Source organism: Hippopotamus amphibius, chromosome 6, assembly GCF_030028045.1.
Source record: "Hippopotamus amphibius kiboko isolate mHipAmp2 chromosome 6, mHipAmp2.hap2, whole genome shotgun sequence".
In the NCBI taxonomy this organism is placed as follows: domain Eukaryota; kingdom Metazoa; phylum Chordata; class Mammalia; order Artiodactyla; family Hippopotamidae; genus Hippopotamus; species Hippopotamus amphibius.
The window spans coordinates 10,500,767-10,517,510 of record NC_080191.1 but is presented as its reverse complement, the minus strand read 5'-3'; the positions used below and the strand labels follow the sequence as shown (position 1 = coordinate 10,517,510).

General features: G+C 45.0%; 1 protein-coding gene across 2 annotated transcripts; it reads left to right on the top strand.

Moving 5' to 3' along the window:
• The first annotated feature begins 1,044 nt into the window (after positions 1-1,044).
• On the top strand, positions 1,045-10,359 carry MTRES1 (mitochondrial transcription rescue factor 1). Of its 2 annotated transcripts, none has more exons than XM_057739162.1 (4): positions 1,045-1,111; positions 3,930-4,411; positions 6,015-6,087; positions 9,852-10,359. In XM_057739162.1, exons 2-4 carry the CDS (start codon positions 3,942-3,944, stop codon positions 10,029-10,031), a joined length of 723 nt encoding a protein of 240 aa, XP_057595145.1. In that variant the 5' UTR covers positions 1,045-1,111; positions 3,930-3,941; the 3' UTR covers positions 10,032-10,359. The 2 variants fall into 2 exon arrangements, with proteins under 2 accessions (XP_057595145.1, XP_057595144.1); XM_057739161.1 differs by having other exon boundaries at positions 1,048-1,427.
• The last annotated feature ends 6,385 nt before the right edge of the window (positions 10,360-16,744 follow it).

The following is a 16,744-nucleotide window of genomic DNA, read 5'->3' as shown; positions in this document are numbered from 1 at the left end:
AGTGTTCATCAACAGAAGAACGGATAAAGATGTAATACATAAATACAATGGAATACTACTCAGCCACAAAAAAGAATGATAATTTGCTATTTACAACAACATGGATGGACTTGAAGGGCATTTTGCTTAATACCGTATGAGAGACTCCCCGGTGGCACAGTGGTTAAGAATCCACCTGTCAATGCTGGGGACACAGGTTTGATCCCTGGTCTGGGAATATCCCACATGCTGCAGAGCAACTAAGCACATGCACCACAACTACTGAGCCCGCGTGCTAAAACTACGGAAGTCTGTGTGCCTAGAACCTGTGCCCTGCAACAAGAGAAGTCACCGCAATGAGAAGCCCATGCTGCAACAAACAGTAGCCCCCACTTGCCACAACTAGAGAAAGCCTGCATGCAGCAACAAAGACCGAATGCAGCCAATAGATAAATATATAAATAAATAAATGAAATTATAAAACAAACAAAAAACTGTATGATATCACTTATAGGTGGAATCTAAAAAATATACCAGCTGGTGAATATAAAAAAAAAGCTGACACCAGTATAGAGAACAAACTAGTAACTAGCAGTGGGGAGAGGGAAGGGGGAGAGGCAATATAGGCAGAGGAGACTAAGATGCACAAACCATTAGGTGTAAAATAAGCTACAAGCATATATTGTACAACACAGGGAATATAGCAAATATGCAGCATAACCTTTAAAAACTGTGAACCACTGTATTGTACACCTGTAATTTATATAATATCAGCTTCATACTTCAATGAAAAATGAATTAAAAAGTTAAAAAAGGAAAAAAGAAAAAAGCTCTTTTCAACCATGTGCAACCAGTCACTGGGTCCCCGCTTCCGGCTCAGCTCAGAGCAGCGTCGGCCCTCCGCCCCGCCCCCGCAGCCCTCCCAGCACAGTCCTCCGAGTCTCAGCTTCCAGCAGGGGTCGCTGCGCCGCCGTCGCCCCCGCCCCCGTGCGCACCTCACAGCCCCCTCTCAACGCGCCGGCGCCGGCGCCGGCGGAAGGGGCGGGGCAAGGGCAGGGCGGGGCCTGGAGGCCTGCAGGCGGTGAGGCCGCGGGGAGGGGGGCGGGGAGGGAGGAGCGTCGCTGACGTACAGGTAACTGCGCCCGTGGCCGGCGTGCGGTGCCCCCGGCCCGCGCCCCCTTCTGTTGCTTCACCGCGCGCACGTGGGAAATCCAGGCGCGGCGAGCTCGTCTCCCCCGCCCGCGCTCCTGCTAGTCTCCGCGTGAGCCTCTCGCGCCCTGCCCAGGCCGGGCCAGCTCGGGACGCCTCGTGGTCCCGGGGGCTGTAGGGGCCGTGAGAACCCGGCGGGCCGAGGCCGTCTGCCCGGCCGCCCCTGCTCGCTGCAGACGCAGACCGCGAGCTCGAGGACGCTGGTGTCCAGTTTCCCTTGACCTTGAGGACCCGGGAAGGTGCGCAGCCCGATGGGGTGGGGAGGGAGCGAGGGGAACATGACCTTGTCTCAGCACTTCCTCAGCCTCTGAAGTCTCCAAGGGAAGAGAAGATTTTTAGTTGCAGTTGACTCACTGGCAGTTAGATCAGGTTCTCCACGTGGAGTAGTTAACAGGCCCAGGAACGTGGAACGATTCCAGATGTCCCGCAGGTCAAGGACAGCGTTGCCTCTGCATTCCATTCTTACAGCCTTCGGTTAGTTAACAGATTTTCTCTGTCCTGAAGATCTCACTCAAAACCTGCTTCAGGCTTCCTGCCGTGATCACCTCCTTACGTCTTTTAAAAAACACTCCAATGAGATCACTTCCCTACTTAAGATCTTTCTGGATAAGTCTATGCTGTGGTATGGAAGGACTTTGGAGATCTGGCCTCTTACCCATGAAGCCAGCCCCATCTTTGCTCTTCATTCTAATGCACCGGTTCTTTTGATCTACTTTCATTTCACTGTATTTAATTAAGCACTTACCATGTGTCAGGCACTATTCTGGGCACTTGGGATTGAGCAGAGGAAAAACGCACAGGTGAACAGTTTATATTCTAGTAGGAGCGACATTAGAAAACAAAACCAGTAAATTATATAACATGATAGCAGATAAGTGCTATGACAGAAGAAAGTAGAACAGGGTAAGGGGACATTGGGAGGAGAAGATACCTGTTAGGTGGAGCTGGCATGAGTAGACCTCACTGAGGTGCAGATGAGTTATCCATGCAGATATCTGGGCTAAGAGCATTCTAGGGCAGCTGGAACAAAGGAGTCTACCCAGAAGTGTGCCTGTTGTGTATGAGGATCTTCAGGAAGGAGCTGAGTGAGCACGGGTGAGAGAGGCAGGAGATGAGGTCAGAGAGGAAATGGAGGGGCTAGATCACACAGGGCCTATAGGCCAAGGGAGGGGTTTTGCTGTTTTCAGTGCTCTTGTAGGGTTGTGAGGGAAGGAGTGACATGATATAAATTACTTTTTAAAAGACTCACTCTGACTGCTCTACAGAGAACAGACTGTAACGGAGCCTTTGTAGTAACCCTGGTGATAGACGGTGGCCTGAATCTGTGGTAACAGTGGGAATGGTGAGAAGTGATGGGATACTGGACTTGTTTTGAAGATAAGCCAGCATGATTTCCTGACATAATGGATCTGAGTATGGGGGAAAGAGAAGAGTCAAGTGTAACTGGATGCTTTTGTTCTCAGGAACTAGAAGGGTGGAGTTACATTAACTGAAATAGGGAAGGCTGCAGGTGGAGCAGAGTTGGGGTTGGAGATATATCAGGAGTTTGTTTCGGGGCCAATTAAGTTTGAGGTGCCTGTTATGCACCCAAATAGAGATGCTGAATAGGCAGTTGGATATTGTGTCAAGGCCCCCAAGACACCCGTAGGTTCATTGATTTTACTAGGAAGACTCAACAGGACTCAGCTGTGGGTCATGGCTGTGATTTATTACAACAGAAGGCTACAGCATGCAAGGTAGCAGATGCGTGGGACAAAGGCTGGTGGGAACCGGGTGCGGTCTTCAGGAGACCTCCCCGTGGAGCATACGGGGCACGTGCGTGCGTGCATACGTCGGCACCTCGGTGCCTCAGGAAACAACTACCTCGTGTGTGGGTCTCCAGGCCCCTTCCTTGTCTGCTAGCTAATGCCTCTGTTAAACAGAAGATGTGAAGGGGGTAAAATGCAGATCTGTACAGTTTGCTCATTCCTAGCTGATTTGCTGGAGTTGCAGATTGAAGTGAAGTTTAGAGACTCACTCTGGGTTTTATGAAGTCATGATCTAGTGTCTTTGGCAAAGTCAATATTGTAAGGATGTAATGTATGTCAGTAAATAGTCTTTCTCATCCTGAGGTTTTCTTTTTTAAAATAAATCATTGCGGGGACCTCCCTGGTGGTCTAGTGGTTAAGACATTGCCTTCCAATGGAGGGGGTGCGGGTTCGATCCCTGATCAGGGAGCTAAGATCCCACGTGCCTCGCGGCCAAAAAACCAAAACATAAAATAGAAGCAATATTGTAAAATAAATCATTGAGGGAGGTCCCTGGTGGCCTAGTGGTTAAGATTATGGGCTTTCACTGCTGTGGCCTGGGCTTAATCCCTGGCTGGGGAACTGAGGTCCCGCAAGCTGTGCAGTGCAGCCAAAAAAGTAAAAATAAATCATTGAGAACTTAATATTTTTCAGTAGCAATCAGTACCCAAGCTAATTTGGGGGAGGGAGAAGAGTAGAACAGTGTTTTCACACATATTAGTATCTAATTAGACTTTCACGACCACCCTGTGAGGTAAGCACGTTAATTACAGCCAGAAGAGTCACCTGGTACAGTGTGCATGACCCTTGGTACATGTGGACCAACATGGCATTTTGTAGGAGGGAGCATAACTGCAGTACTAGATGTGACGTGTTCATGTGTGTATGGTGTATGTGGTAAGAATGCCAGAATACCACACTTGTGAAAGAAAACTGAATTATTCTCTGTTTCAGGCCGTGTGCACCATGGCTATGACTAGTGTCAGATTGTCCAGCAGTGTTTTAAGAAAGCCGGATGCCTGGATTGGACTCTGCAGAGTGCTACAAGGGACACCTTCACATAAACGTTGTGCTTCTTGGAATCGATACTTATATTTGTCTAGTACCAAGCTAAATATATCAAATTATAAAACACTTTTCCACAACATTTTCTCACTGAGACTCCCAGGGCTTTTAATATCTCCAGAATATATTTTCCCATTTTCCATAAGACTCAAAAGCAATATAAGCTCTAAAAAATCCACTAAAAAGACTCTGCAGAAAGTAGAAGATGAAGGGGACTCTGATGAAGAGAGTGACCGTGAAGAGGTGAGTGAGCCGGAAGAGGAGCCCGAGGACGACCCCAGTGTGGTCAAAGACTATAAGGACCTGGACAAAGCAGTGCAGTCTTTCCGGTATGATGTTGTTCTGAAGACGGGCCTAGATATCGGAAGAAAGTAAGTATGTGCATTTTAATACAAAATCCCTTGTCTTCTTGTTGGTTATTTTAAAGCAGCACTGCTAGTCGCATGGCTCGTGTTATGATGAAGCATAACGATAGATGTGAAAGGATCTTATAGGTAATGTGTTCTAATTATTTCATTCTATAGATGAGAAAACTAATTCCCAAAGAAGTCCAGTGACTGCCTGCAAATCCCACATGCCACATTTCTTTGATTCTAAGATACAGTCAACTGTAAGATGAACCATTGATGTAAAAACAGCTTCTTGAGGAAAAAAGGAATCACCACATTAGGTGTATATAGCAAGCATAGAATGCACCTGGGTTTCACAAATACTACAACGAGAGAAGGTACCTCTTAGAATCGATGGAAGCAGTATAACGTGGTGGTTAAGACTCCAGGCTTTGTAACCAGACTACCAGGGTTTCAATCCAGGTTCTGTGTGTGACCTTGGACAAGTTACTTAAAATCCCTGTGCAGTTTCCTCCTCTGTGAAATGGGGGTAATAGAACTGGCTTTAGAAGGTGGTGGCTAGAATTAAGTGAGTCCATCTATCTAGCTAAAGCGTTTATAACAGTGTGTGGCACATAGTGGGCACTCAGTATATGTTAGCTGTGATGGTGAAAATACTGTGTGTTCATATGTAGTGCACAGAGATATTTAGTGTAACTTTCAAGATGTATTCTCATTCTTTCTCTGCTAGATAATTATATAAGATCCTCATTGTTCATTCATTCCTTTAGCAATCATTGTGTGCATACTGCATGCAAGGTAAGAACTGTGGTATGAATAATAAATTAAGAAAGATTCCCTTGTGTAATTTGTACCTTTATGTCCTAATTTAATGGCATAGTTCAATTTTTTAATCCATGAAACTTAAGACTCATAAAGATGACTCTGAGCCCACAGGCACCCTGATCAGGACTTGAATGTTCTCTAAAATCTGGCCAGCTCATAAGGGGCCTCTCCCTCTAGCAGAGTAGTAACTGCTGCTGTTATGAGGAGAACCCCAGATGGCAGTCGCCTGGAGTCAGAGCACTACGACGAAAGGGCACTCCTTTTTGTCCGCATCCTGTCCTGGTCTGGTTGCCCCAGTGATGAAATTCAGAGAGATCAGGAGCTGCTGGACTGGAATTTGCCCGGCCTCAGTGCAGATTAGCAGAGGGTGTGGTGCCTAGTTTTCTCTCAGAGCACGTGAGGGGAAGGGGGTGCCCCCTCATTTTGGCCGTCATGAATCACGACCACCCCTGAAGCAGCTGCTGCAGAGGGAGGCGTGTGGAGAACGCCGGGCCCGCCCTGAATGGGCTGGATGCGAGTTCAGCCCACGTGGAGGCCCCAGCAGAGCACTGCTTACCTGCTAGCTAGTGCTGACAGGTCTTTGTAGCAGCCCGGATCTCCTCGGCAGTGCGCTGTGGTCTCCCTGTTTAGATACATATGGGAGCAGTTGACTTTCACTTTCCCAGCACCCAGAATGGAGATTTTGTGGGGAGGTCAGTCACTGTTAGAATAAGCATTATTAACAGCAGGTATTTTTCTCAAAATTATGTAATTGTTTTGAATATATTTCTATTTAAAAGCACTTTTGTTTTGTTTTAAGCAAAGTGGAAGATGCATTCTACAAAGGTGAACTCAGGCTGAACGGGGAAAAATTATGGAAGAAAAGCAGAACGGTGAGATATTATGATAGATACTTTTGTCTGTTGTTCTGCCAGTACTCTTATTGCCTCCCCCGATTTCCCTCGGGGCTTCTTCCTTGGGGCATCAGTGGCTCCTCGTGTATGTCTGTCTTACCCCCTCTAAGATCTCCCTCAGGCCTGGTCACACAGCTTCAGTTCCACAGACCACTTGCTCTTCACAGCTGTAATGACTTTGAGATGAAGCTTCCTCTTTTCCTTTAAAATTTTAAGACAAGTCACTATCAGAACTGACAAAAATCAATTAAGCTTCTAAGTTCTTAATGTTAGCCCCTGTGAAATCATAATAATCAGGCTAAAAAGAAACCTTTGATGCGTGTAGAGGTTTCTGTGGCCTGCTGTTTCCTGAGCAGTTGTGCAGTTCTGTTCAGCTCAGCAGTAGCCCCCAACCCCAGTACCTGCTGGATACACTGCTCCGCGTGCAGGGCAGCCATCAAAAAAGAAGGCTCCATGTTTCCTGACGTATCAGTACTACTGTTAAAGGAAAGGGTCACTCATAAGTGTCATAAGAAAATGTATTTCTAATATCTTGTGTTGTTAAAATAAATGATGTGTATATATTCTTTTAAATATGTATTTTTGTAAAAATAAGATATATACATACACCTAGAATTAAAATGTTAATGCTAGTAGTATGTACCTTTGAGTGGGGCATTATGGGTTATATGTTCTTCATGTGTTTTATTTTCTGAATTGTTTACAAGTATGTTTCACTTTCATAATTGGAAAAAATAATAATGAAAGTGAAAGTTAACAAAACAATTTTAAAAAGTATATGACAGAGACCCTTAAAAAGTTTGGAAAAGACAGACCTGTAAGGCTTTGGCGGATATAATCTAAATACATGTTCCAGGGAAGTTAGACACACTTTTGAAGGTTATTTTTATTTTAGCTTCTCTCATATTTCAAAACACTCCTGGGGTTGGAAGTCCTGAGCTTCATCCTGTTCCCCTGAGACACGGGAGGGTGTGAGCCATCGGCCATGGACCTGGGTGAGCACGGAGGCTGTCTTCAGAGGCCCTGCTCCTGGGGCTCAGAGCGGTTCCTGAAGCTGAGTGGACAGGAGGGGGGATCCCCAGTGCTTGTCTTGGCCGCCAGGTCACAAGGCCCAGATCCCTCTGATGGCACCTGCCCAGACAGGTTCAGGCTGCAGGTGTCAGTCCTTGCTCAGTGAGCTGCGGGAACTCAGGCACTCCAGACGTGCATCTGGAGTGCAGATTCTTCTTGTCCCTTCATTGCTTTCTCCTGCTTGTAGCCCAGCCCCCTCCTCGCCAGCCGCAGCGCTCAGAGACCAGACCTGTCCTTGGTGCACGATGCCTCTGCCAGCGCCTCATTTACAGACACCACAAATCTATTTTTCTCCCTCTGCTTCGAGATATTGTTAACTACAGTCTAATTGCTGCTTCTTCATTCTGCCTTGGCTGTTCTGTTGTCTTGGCTGCCTTCCAGATTTCTCCTGAGGGTCAGCAAGGGAAGGGGCCGGCGTTAACACTCGGCTGCCTTGTTACTAGGAGGCCTGGTAGCCATAGTAACTGAAGCTAAGGGGAGATTGGAAATGTAGATACTTGGAACAGCCCCTAATCCCAGCCAGTTTTGCTTTGTGTCTGCTGTGCCGTCTCCCACAGTAGAAGGGACAGGGCTTTGCAGGGAATGGAGAGCACCTCCCTTTCCGCGGCCTGCTCCGTGGGGCCGTGCCTGGCTGCTGGCCCTGAAGGGTCAGGTGCTTGTCTGAAGCTGCAGCTCTAACCCTGGCTGCCTGCAGCTGAGCAGAGCGTTTCTGTGAGCTGCACACCAGATGGGGCCCAGAGTGCTGTTGGTGCTAGAAACTGTAGACTTCATAGAGCATGTGGAGCCCGCACGTGGGGATTAAAGCCTTCCTACATTCACCTCTCCCAGGGATGAACGGCTAAAGGAGAAACATTCCTTCCCTACTCTCTGCCCTAGAAGAAAGCCACCAAAATGATCCACTCTTCTCTTAAGGGGCAGATATCACACATAGTGTATCTATGAAAGGCTACATAAGAAGGGTTGCCTTTTTCTCTGTATATCCTTTTATACCTTTTACATCTTGTATTATGTGCATATATTACTTATTAAAGAATCAATTTTGGACTTCCCTGGCAGTCAAGTGGTTAAGACTCTGCACTTCCACTGCAGGGGGCGTGGGGTCGATCCCTGGTTGGGGAACTAAGATCCCACATGCTGTGGGGCACAGCCAAAAAAAAAAAAGAATTTTAATGACACAGAGTTATGCCTAAAAGGGTAAAGCCTTGTATTTCTGAACACTGATTTAAATGTCTACACAGTTTGGCCAAATGGTCATTTTTTAAAAACACTGAACCCAGCAGAAATGCAGGAGTGACCCCACTCCACCCCCAACTCCATGCAGCCTTCATGCCTCGCTGTGGTGAGTCTTTCTGCTCCTCAGCCCAGCGGTGAGAAAGTTAACGGTTTAAAATCAGTCCTTGTGAGTTTTACCTCTGGCTGCCTGGACTGACCAGTGCAGCATCGTGGTGACACGTGTGCATTCCCAGCTTGTAGACTGAGTATTGCGCCTACAGAAGCCTTGAGTGGGTGGCTTGCCCCAGTGGGGTACAGATGACCCAACAGCGTGAGGTTATGACTGCCTCAGGGAGCCGTCATTGGAAAAGGAGGTAAACATGAGCATTTGGCACAATGCTTCTTAAACAGAAGCCCCCAAGTAGGCTTTTAAATGGGTACCTGTGCCCACCTAGAGTCCATGGCCCACAGGTGGGGGTCTGTCCCTGTCTTCCTGTCCTGTCTCTTCACCCCTGCCCCATCCCTAGCTTGGAAGCAGTGGTAAGTGGTCTCAGGTGGCCTCTGGTCATCCTGGCTTGTGTTCTGGTAGAAGCAGCATGTGGCACCTGTGTCAGTTTCGCCCCTTCCTGAGTTGCTGGGCAGATCCCCTGGGGTCCTGAACTGCCAGGACCAGGTGTCTGTCCTGGGCTGTTGGTACCCTGGCGGCACCAATGTGACTGCCCCCAGGACATGTCCTGCATTCACTCAAGCCAAAGCTCCCATCTGGACAAAAACGGATTTGACCTCAGCACTGTTAACCCAAATCAGCATCCCACTCGACCCTCTTTTCTGTGGCTTCCATCCTGTGCGTGGAGTCCTGTCTCTTCTTGATGGTACGGCAGCACTGGCACTAGCCAATGCTGGAAAGTAGTTTCTTTACTTCCATTTCTTTAAGAGATACAGCTGACCGTTGTTCCACTGCGACAAATAATTTGTTGGACAGGGCCAGCAAATTATGCCCTGTCCCCAGTGATGTCGCTTATCTGGGTTGAAATCAATGAGTGTTACAATGAAAATTGTCTCCTCGGTGCATGTAGTAATTAGCGCTCATACGCTCTAAGATTGTGCCCCGCTTCCTTTGTCTTTTGCTGTGGTTACCAAAATAGATGCTTCCATTCAAGTGTTTCCTTAAGTCATGCAATAGAGGTGAAAACTGGAGCCACACACAGGGCCCATCTACAAGCAGCCAGTTGCCTCAGCCTGAAGGAGGGACACTGGCCCGTGCTGAGCTAGGTGGGTCTGAGGGCCTGCTTAGAGAGGGAGGCCCTTTCACCTGGAGGCACTAGGGATAAGTGACGGTCACAGAGGCGTCACCGGCCCCCCGGGTGATAGTTGCCTAGTGAAAATTCAAAGCAGGGATATTTGCGTTGGCCTGTATTTCCCAAAACATAATGAAGGCCCTGTTTCTTTTTAATTTTCAGGTGAAAGTGGGAGACACATTGGATCTTCTAATTGGAGAGGATAAAGAAGCAGAAACAGAGACGGTGATGCGGATTCTCTTCAAAAAAGTGTTTGAAGAGAAGACCAGCAGTGAGAAATACAGAGTGGTGTTACGACGTTGGAAAAAGTTAAAACTGCCTAAAAAGAGTACAGCCAAATAAATGGATTGCGTTTTAGCGAAAGAGCTGCTTTTTAGTGATGGGGAAGAGGCCAGGTTAAAAAGAGAACATTTTTATTGAAATAAAGTGCTCCTGCCATCTGTGGAGTCTGCTGAGGCATTCTGTGACAGTCAGCATCCACGTTGGGGCTCTCGAAGACGCTTCCCTTGGCCTGGATTTCCCTCCCGGGCTTGATGTGCTCGCATTTTGACCTCATGAGCACAAGTGAGACGTGTGCTGGATGAACGAAGCTCAGAGATGATTTTCATGACCAGCCTGCTGTTTCCCACGTTAACTAGCTGAGAGGCAGCGTAAAATAAACTGGCCTTGTTCTTAGTGTCTTTATTTCAATTTTATCCCCGTCAACCAGCTTCCCTGGGTACAGGCTTCTTAAGGCAAAACCAAGCTAAGTCAAGGTCTTCATCTCCTTAGGGGAGCATCTCCCCTTTCTCCACTGGCCTTTCTGCGTTACCAACATGTTGGCCTTAGTTCCCTTCAGTTTGTCTCCAGAAGTCTGGATAGCAAAATCGTTCCAACTAGTTCCAAATGGGCTAGTTAGGGCCCATTTAAAATTGGTTGTTTAGGGCATGGGGTTGATAGACTAAGGCAGCCAGAGGCCTTTTGTATGGCACACAAGTTAAGAATGGCTTTAACATTTTTAAAGGGTTGTTTTAAAAAGAAAGGGATATATGACAGAGCCTTATGTAGCCCACAGAGCCTAAAATACTTACATTGACCCTTTACAGAAAGAATGTGATGACCCTTCCTGGTTGAGGCAGAGGGTTTACCTTTCAGGTGAAAGTAGAAAATACACATATTTTGTCAATGAAGAGAATAAAGAATCAGAACAGTTATTCTAATTCTCAAGAAAGTGTTATAAAAGGGACTAAAAATATACAGTAATAGGACACACATAATGCATGTCATCTAAGAACAGGGCATCTGCATAAACTGGTTTGTAGAGTCCCAGGAGCAGTTTGCTAGCACTGGAAGGCTCAGCTTAAATAGGAGGCTTACTAAACTGTGTTGTGTCAAAAAGACTATGTCTGGGTCCTTTTATTTGCCCTCCAGGAGTTCTTGAGAATTCAGGTTAACTGACAGAGAAGGGAAACTTCTGTAGCTCAAAGCAGTGAGATGTTTGGGCCTGTGAGTCTGGAAGTCTTACCAGCTCAGATTTCAGAAGACTCAGGAAAATTGATTTTATTTGAAAGCTTAAATAAGCTCTCAGGAAGAAATAATATATACTGTGCAGTGTAACAGAAGGAGTTTTTCTATTTTAACCACTTGTTAATTAGGCTTTTACATCAGTAAAAATAGTACAAATAATTTCAACATGAGTTAGTTATGAGTTTTAATTTAGGAGATTATAGTAATGGCCATGCTGCTTCTCATTTCCTTCACCTCTTTCCCACTCCTTCCCTCCCACCCTCCCTCTCTTCTCTTGTTTGCTCTTTGGGAAGTAACAGAAAGCCAAAGAAGTCTTGCACAGGGAGGGGCAACATGACCTAGTGATAAGTCAGGGGTCCTGGTTTTTAGGCTCTGTCTTGCCCTTAGCAAGTTGGGTTACCTTGGTCATACTCTGGCCTTAACCTCTCTGAGCTTCACCTTCCTCACTGGTTAGAATGGGGTCGGGATACTAATTTCCTTACCTTTAGGAGTCTTGGAAAAAGGAAGAAAGTTTAAAATGGGTTGTGTGATGCCAGATGAGTTGATAGTAGCTAGAAAGCAGCAAGGGCCATTTGAAAGGCTTTTGGAAGTCTATTGCTAATTAAGTACCTCAACTTAGCTGGTGGGATTTGACCCATTCCATGCTTCTCTGTTTTTAAAAATGAAAATAAGAAAAAAGACGTCTGATGGTGGAGAATGTTGGTTTAGTCATAGCACGTGGCAAAACCTGATCTCTCGTAGTTGTCTACAGCACAAGGGACTTGGAACATTTTTATGAAACACCAGAAACAAAAGCCATTCATAAAGACTTATGGAACTCTTGCAGCTCACTCTAAGGTAGCTGCTTTATAATGCTGTCCTGGCAAGGCCTCCTCTGCAAATGTGACCAACGTGATGAAAAGATGAAAGCAAAGATACGGATGTTTCTAATGCAGTGCTTCTCAACCCAGGGTGGATTTTGCCCCCCTGGGGACATCTGGCAATGCCTGGAGATGATAGTAAAGAGGGAGAGCGAGTGGGAGAGAGGTGAAGGAAATGAGACGCATGGTCATTACTATAATCTGTCTGTCACAACTGAGGGGGCAGGATGGGCATCAAGTGGGTAGAGACCTGTGAGGCTAAGCACCGCACACTGTACAGATGGTCCCCAGACCTCAGATGTCAGCGGTGCCGAGGTGGGGGTGCCCTGCTCCAGGGGGGTGGCAAGGAAGAGTTTGTTTGTTTTTTTAATAGATCTGGCTCTCACAGCAGTCAGACAAGAAAAATAACAGGTATCCAGATGGGAAGGGAAGAGGTAAAACTCATTATATGCAGATGACATGATACTCTACAGAATATATGAAGACTGCACACAAAAACTATTAGAACTAATAAATGAATTCAGCAAGGTAGCAGGATACAAGATTAATATACAGAAGTCTGCTGCATTTCTTTACACTAACAATGAAATATCAAAGTAAAAAAAAAACACCTCATTTCAAATCACTTCAAAAAAAAACACAAAAAAACAAACAAACCTAGGAAGAAATCTAACCAAGGAGATGAAAGAATTATACGCTGAGAGCTATAAAACATTGATAGAAGAAACTGAAGATGATTCGAGGAAATGGAAAGCTCTCCCATGCTCTTGGATTGGAAGGATTAATGTGGTTAAAATAGAGAGCCTAGAAATAAACACACACCTACGGTCAATTAATCTTTGACAAAAGAGTCAAGAATATACAATGGAGAAAACACAGTCTCTTCAGCAAGTGATGCTGGGAAAGTTGGACAGCTCTTGTAAATCAGTGAAGTTAGAACACAACTTCATACCATACACAAAAATAAACTCAGAATGGCTTAAAGACTTAAATATAAGACATGATACCATAAAACTCCTAGAAGAGAATATAGGCAAAACATTCTCTGACATAAATCATTCCAACATTTTCTTAGGTCAGCCTCCCAAGGCAATAGAAATAAAAACGAAAGTAAACAAATGGGACCTAATCAAACATGCACTTTTGCACAGCAAAGAAAACCACAAAACGAAAAGACAACCTACAAATGGGAGAAAATATATGCAAATGATGTGACCGATGAAGGCTTAATTTCCAAAATATACAAATAGCTCATACAACTCACTAACAAAAAAATAAACAACCCAATCAAAAAAATGGGCAGAAGACCTAAATAGATATTTCTCCAAAGAAGACATACAGATGGCCAACAGGCACATGAAAAGATGCTCAACATCACTAATTATTAGAGAAATACAAATAAAAACTACAATGAGGTGTCACCTCACACAAGTGAGAATGGCCATCATCAAAAAGTCTGCAAATAATAAATGCTGGAGAGGGTGTGGATAAATGGGAACCCTCCTACACTGTTGGTAGGAATATAAATTGGTGCAGCTACTAGGAAAACAGTATAGAGGTTCCTTTAAAAACTAAAAATAGAATTACCATATGATCCAGCAATCCCACTCCTGCATTTATCCAGAAAAGACAAAAACTAATTTGAAAAGATACACTGCACCCCTATGTCCACAGCAGCACTATTTACAATAGCCAAAACATGGAAACAAACCAAGTGCCCATCGACAGAAGATGAAGAGGTGGTAGATATAGGTGGTATATATGAGGGTGAGTCAAAAATTCTCCGTACTTTGGCTGTAGAATTTATAGAAGTTTTAATATAACCAGAGTGCAGATAGTTTTTGACTCACCCTCGTACATAATCAAATACTACTCAGCCATAAAAAAGAACGGAATAATGCCATTTGCAGCAACATAGATAGACCTAGAGATGATCATACCAAGTGAAGTAAGTTAGAGAAAGACAAATACTATAAGATATCACTTATATGTGGAATCTAAGAAAGAATACAAATGAACTTATTTACAAAACAGAAACAGACTTACAGATACAGAAAAGAAACTTACCGTTACCAAAGGGGAGGGGGTGGAAGGGATAAATTAGGAGTACAGGATTAACAGATATACACTACTACATATAAAATAAACAATAAGGATTCACCGTACAGCACAGGGAAATATATTCAATATCTTGTATAATGGAAAAGAATCTTGTACAATGGGAAAGAATCTGTGTATATGTTTGTGTGTGTGTATACAAATCACTTTGCTGTACACCTGAAACTAACACAATATTGTAAATCAACTATACTTCAACTAAAAATAATAATAAAAATTAAAAAATAGGTCTGGCTTTCCCAGGAAGGTCTGAAAATCATCTAGTGTATGTATGAGGTTTTTTAAAAGATGAACAATTTAAAGTTATGACTATTTTTGTAAAGAGCTATCTAGCCCTTTTACCAGTAATGGTTAATCCTTTCAAGGAAATAGCTCTCCTCTGGGAAATGTGATGCTAATTGCATTTCTCTGCCAAATAGCATTTACTATCTTTCAAGGAAATTATATAGATGGCTGGGCAGTAGTTTCATTATTATTTTAGCATTTGGAGGATAAAAGTAGACATTTGGGGGAAAATCCTTAGGTCATGGTTTATGTGGTCAATAGTGATTAGGGGAAAGAAACTACCATTTTTCAAGAAACTAAGAAGAAAAACAGATTTCCTTTGGGGAGGTGGTGTATGTTCTATTAACTTTCTTAAAGGGTGTGCAACATATACGAGGCAAGTAAAAAGACACTCCACAGAAGTCCTGCCTTATCTTGGTCGTATATATATTTTTGCTCTCAAAAAGTTACTGCCAGAATTATCATCTTGAGAAATTAGAAACTCCATCAAGCAGACTCCAGAGAGCAGAATGTCAGCATCTCCCAAAGAGCGTGGCTTAAAATCAGCCACAGTAGAAAGATTTTCACCTTGGCAACCAGCAAATACCATGAATCAGGGGGGATTTTTCCCTTGGAGAGCCAGTTGTCACACATTTACCAACGCACCCCTGAGTGGAATGGGGAGGCCCGCCCACAAGAGTTTCTACTGGGAGATGCTGGGGCACCAGTACCCACCCTCCAAGTTCTTTCAAGTTATTTTTCCTCTTCTCTTGTTCTCACATATTTTCACACATCCTCCTTCCTGCCTTACTTTAGCTAATCATGCTAATGTGTTTAATGTGTCTCTTTCTGTTCGTATGCATTCTTGTAAAATGTGCTTTGTTCTGTGCACATGTATTCTAAATTTCATAAATGACATTCCTATATTTCTCATTTTGTATCTTACTTTCTTCACTCAGATCCACCCTTGGCACTCTGGGTACATCTAATCCATGGCTTCTCACTGCTGCACAACCACCCACTCTCCCAGTGACATTCTCCCACCCAACTCCCCCCACCACAAAAAAACAGTGCTGCTTAGTCTCCAGGATGGCTGTCCTCCACCAGGCTGTCCTCCCACCAGCAATACCCAAAGTGCCTGCAGACCTCACCCAACCCCTGGAATGACCCAGCATTCTCATTTCTGCCAGTCTAATTATGAGTGTAAAGAGATATAGTTAGTTTGACATACACTCTTCACAAGTTCTCTCCACAGCCGGTGCTTCTGCCTTTTGGTAGCTGCTACGACCCAGCCTGTGCTTGGCATTTCTCGGAGGGCTCTGAAATTGGACACAGCTTTCTGAGACCGCCAGTCTCCTGCTCCTCTCAAAGACATGTTTGATGGCCCTTTTTTTGTTTTAAATTTTGTTCGTTACTGGTTATCAGACCAGGTACATCAAAAGAAGGATGGTGACAGTCACCAATTCTGCAAGATCCTGAGGACATGGGTCACTCGCCATGCACCTGCTGATTCCCTTGAGATGTCCACTGCAACCAATGGGCCTTCAATCCTGGGACTTTATTCTGAAAATTGGAGGCACCTTCCCCAGGGCAGACAAGCAAAGGCCCAAAGACTGCAGTCAGAGTAGAACAGCAAGTGTCTAAAATGGGCAATTTCTGTTTAGAGGTCTGGACTGTAAAGCCCATTTCTGAAGCCCCACTCAGAGGGGTTAGGTATATTAGATACTTCCCCACAGAACGTGTAGGGAATTTTCTTTAGGACTGTAGGGGAAAGCCCTTAACGCTTGATTCTGAGACAGATAAATCAAAGGTGAGGCTACAATAATAGCAGCCAACTCTTCGGATTCAAGCAATCAGTATTCATCACCTGAGACAGGGCAGCCATCAGCATATGCTGAAGTCGATGCCCTGTCGTGCCTGGCACTGTGCCAGCGCTGGGATTGCAGCTGGTCAGGTACAATGGGAGACTTGGGCTTAACACCTCCTATCAGAGACAGCAGGATACTTAGCAACCGTGTTTCAGCCTGTAAGAGACAGGAGAGTCAGAAACCTGCATTCCAGCAGGTGTGCCTCAGACCAGAGCCTGGCCCTATCCTCCTGCCATGGCCTCAGCTGTCTGCACCCGGGCAGACCCAAGGTCCTCAGTGTGCTTAAACCCACGTGCATCCTGAAAATCAACTGACGGCAAGAGATAGGTTTTGTGCTGTTCACCATCAGAACCCTCTCTCCAAGCTCAAACAGGCTTCTTACCTACCAACTGAGACTTGTTAGAATCATGGAACAGTGCCCAGGAGAAATATTTTGGCT

Bases quoted from the DNA above. Each gene is read 5' to 3' on its own strand.
- MTRES1 (XM_057739162.1), top strand. From the start codon at position 3,942: ATGGCTATGACTAGTGTCAGATTGTCCAGCAGTGTTTTAAGAAAGCCG. The intron at 4,412-6,014 runs GTAAGTATGTGC...TTTTGTTTTAAG, and splicing joins GGCCTAGATATCGGAAGAAA to CAAAGTGGAAGATGCATTCT. The intron at 6,088-9,851 runs GTGAGATATTAT...TTTAATTTTCAG, and splicing joins TATGGAAGAAAAGCAGAACG to GTGAAAGTGGGAGACACATT.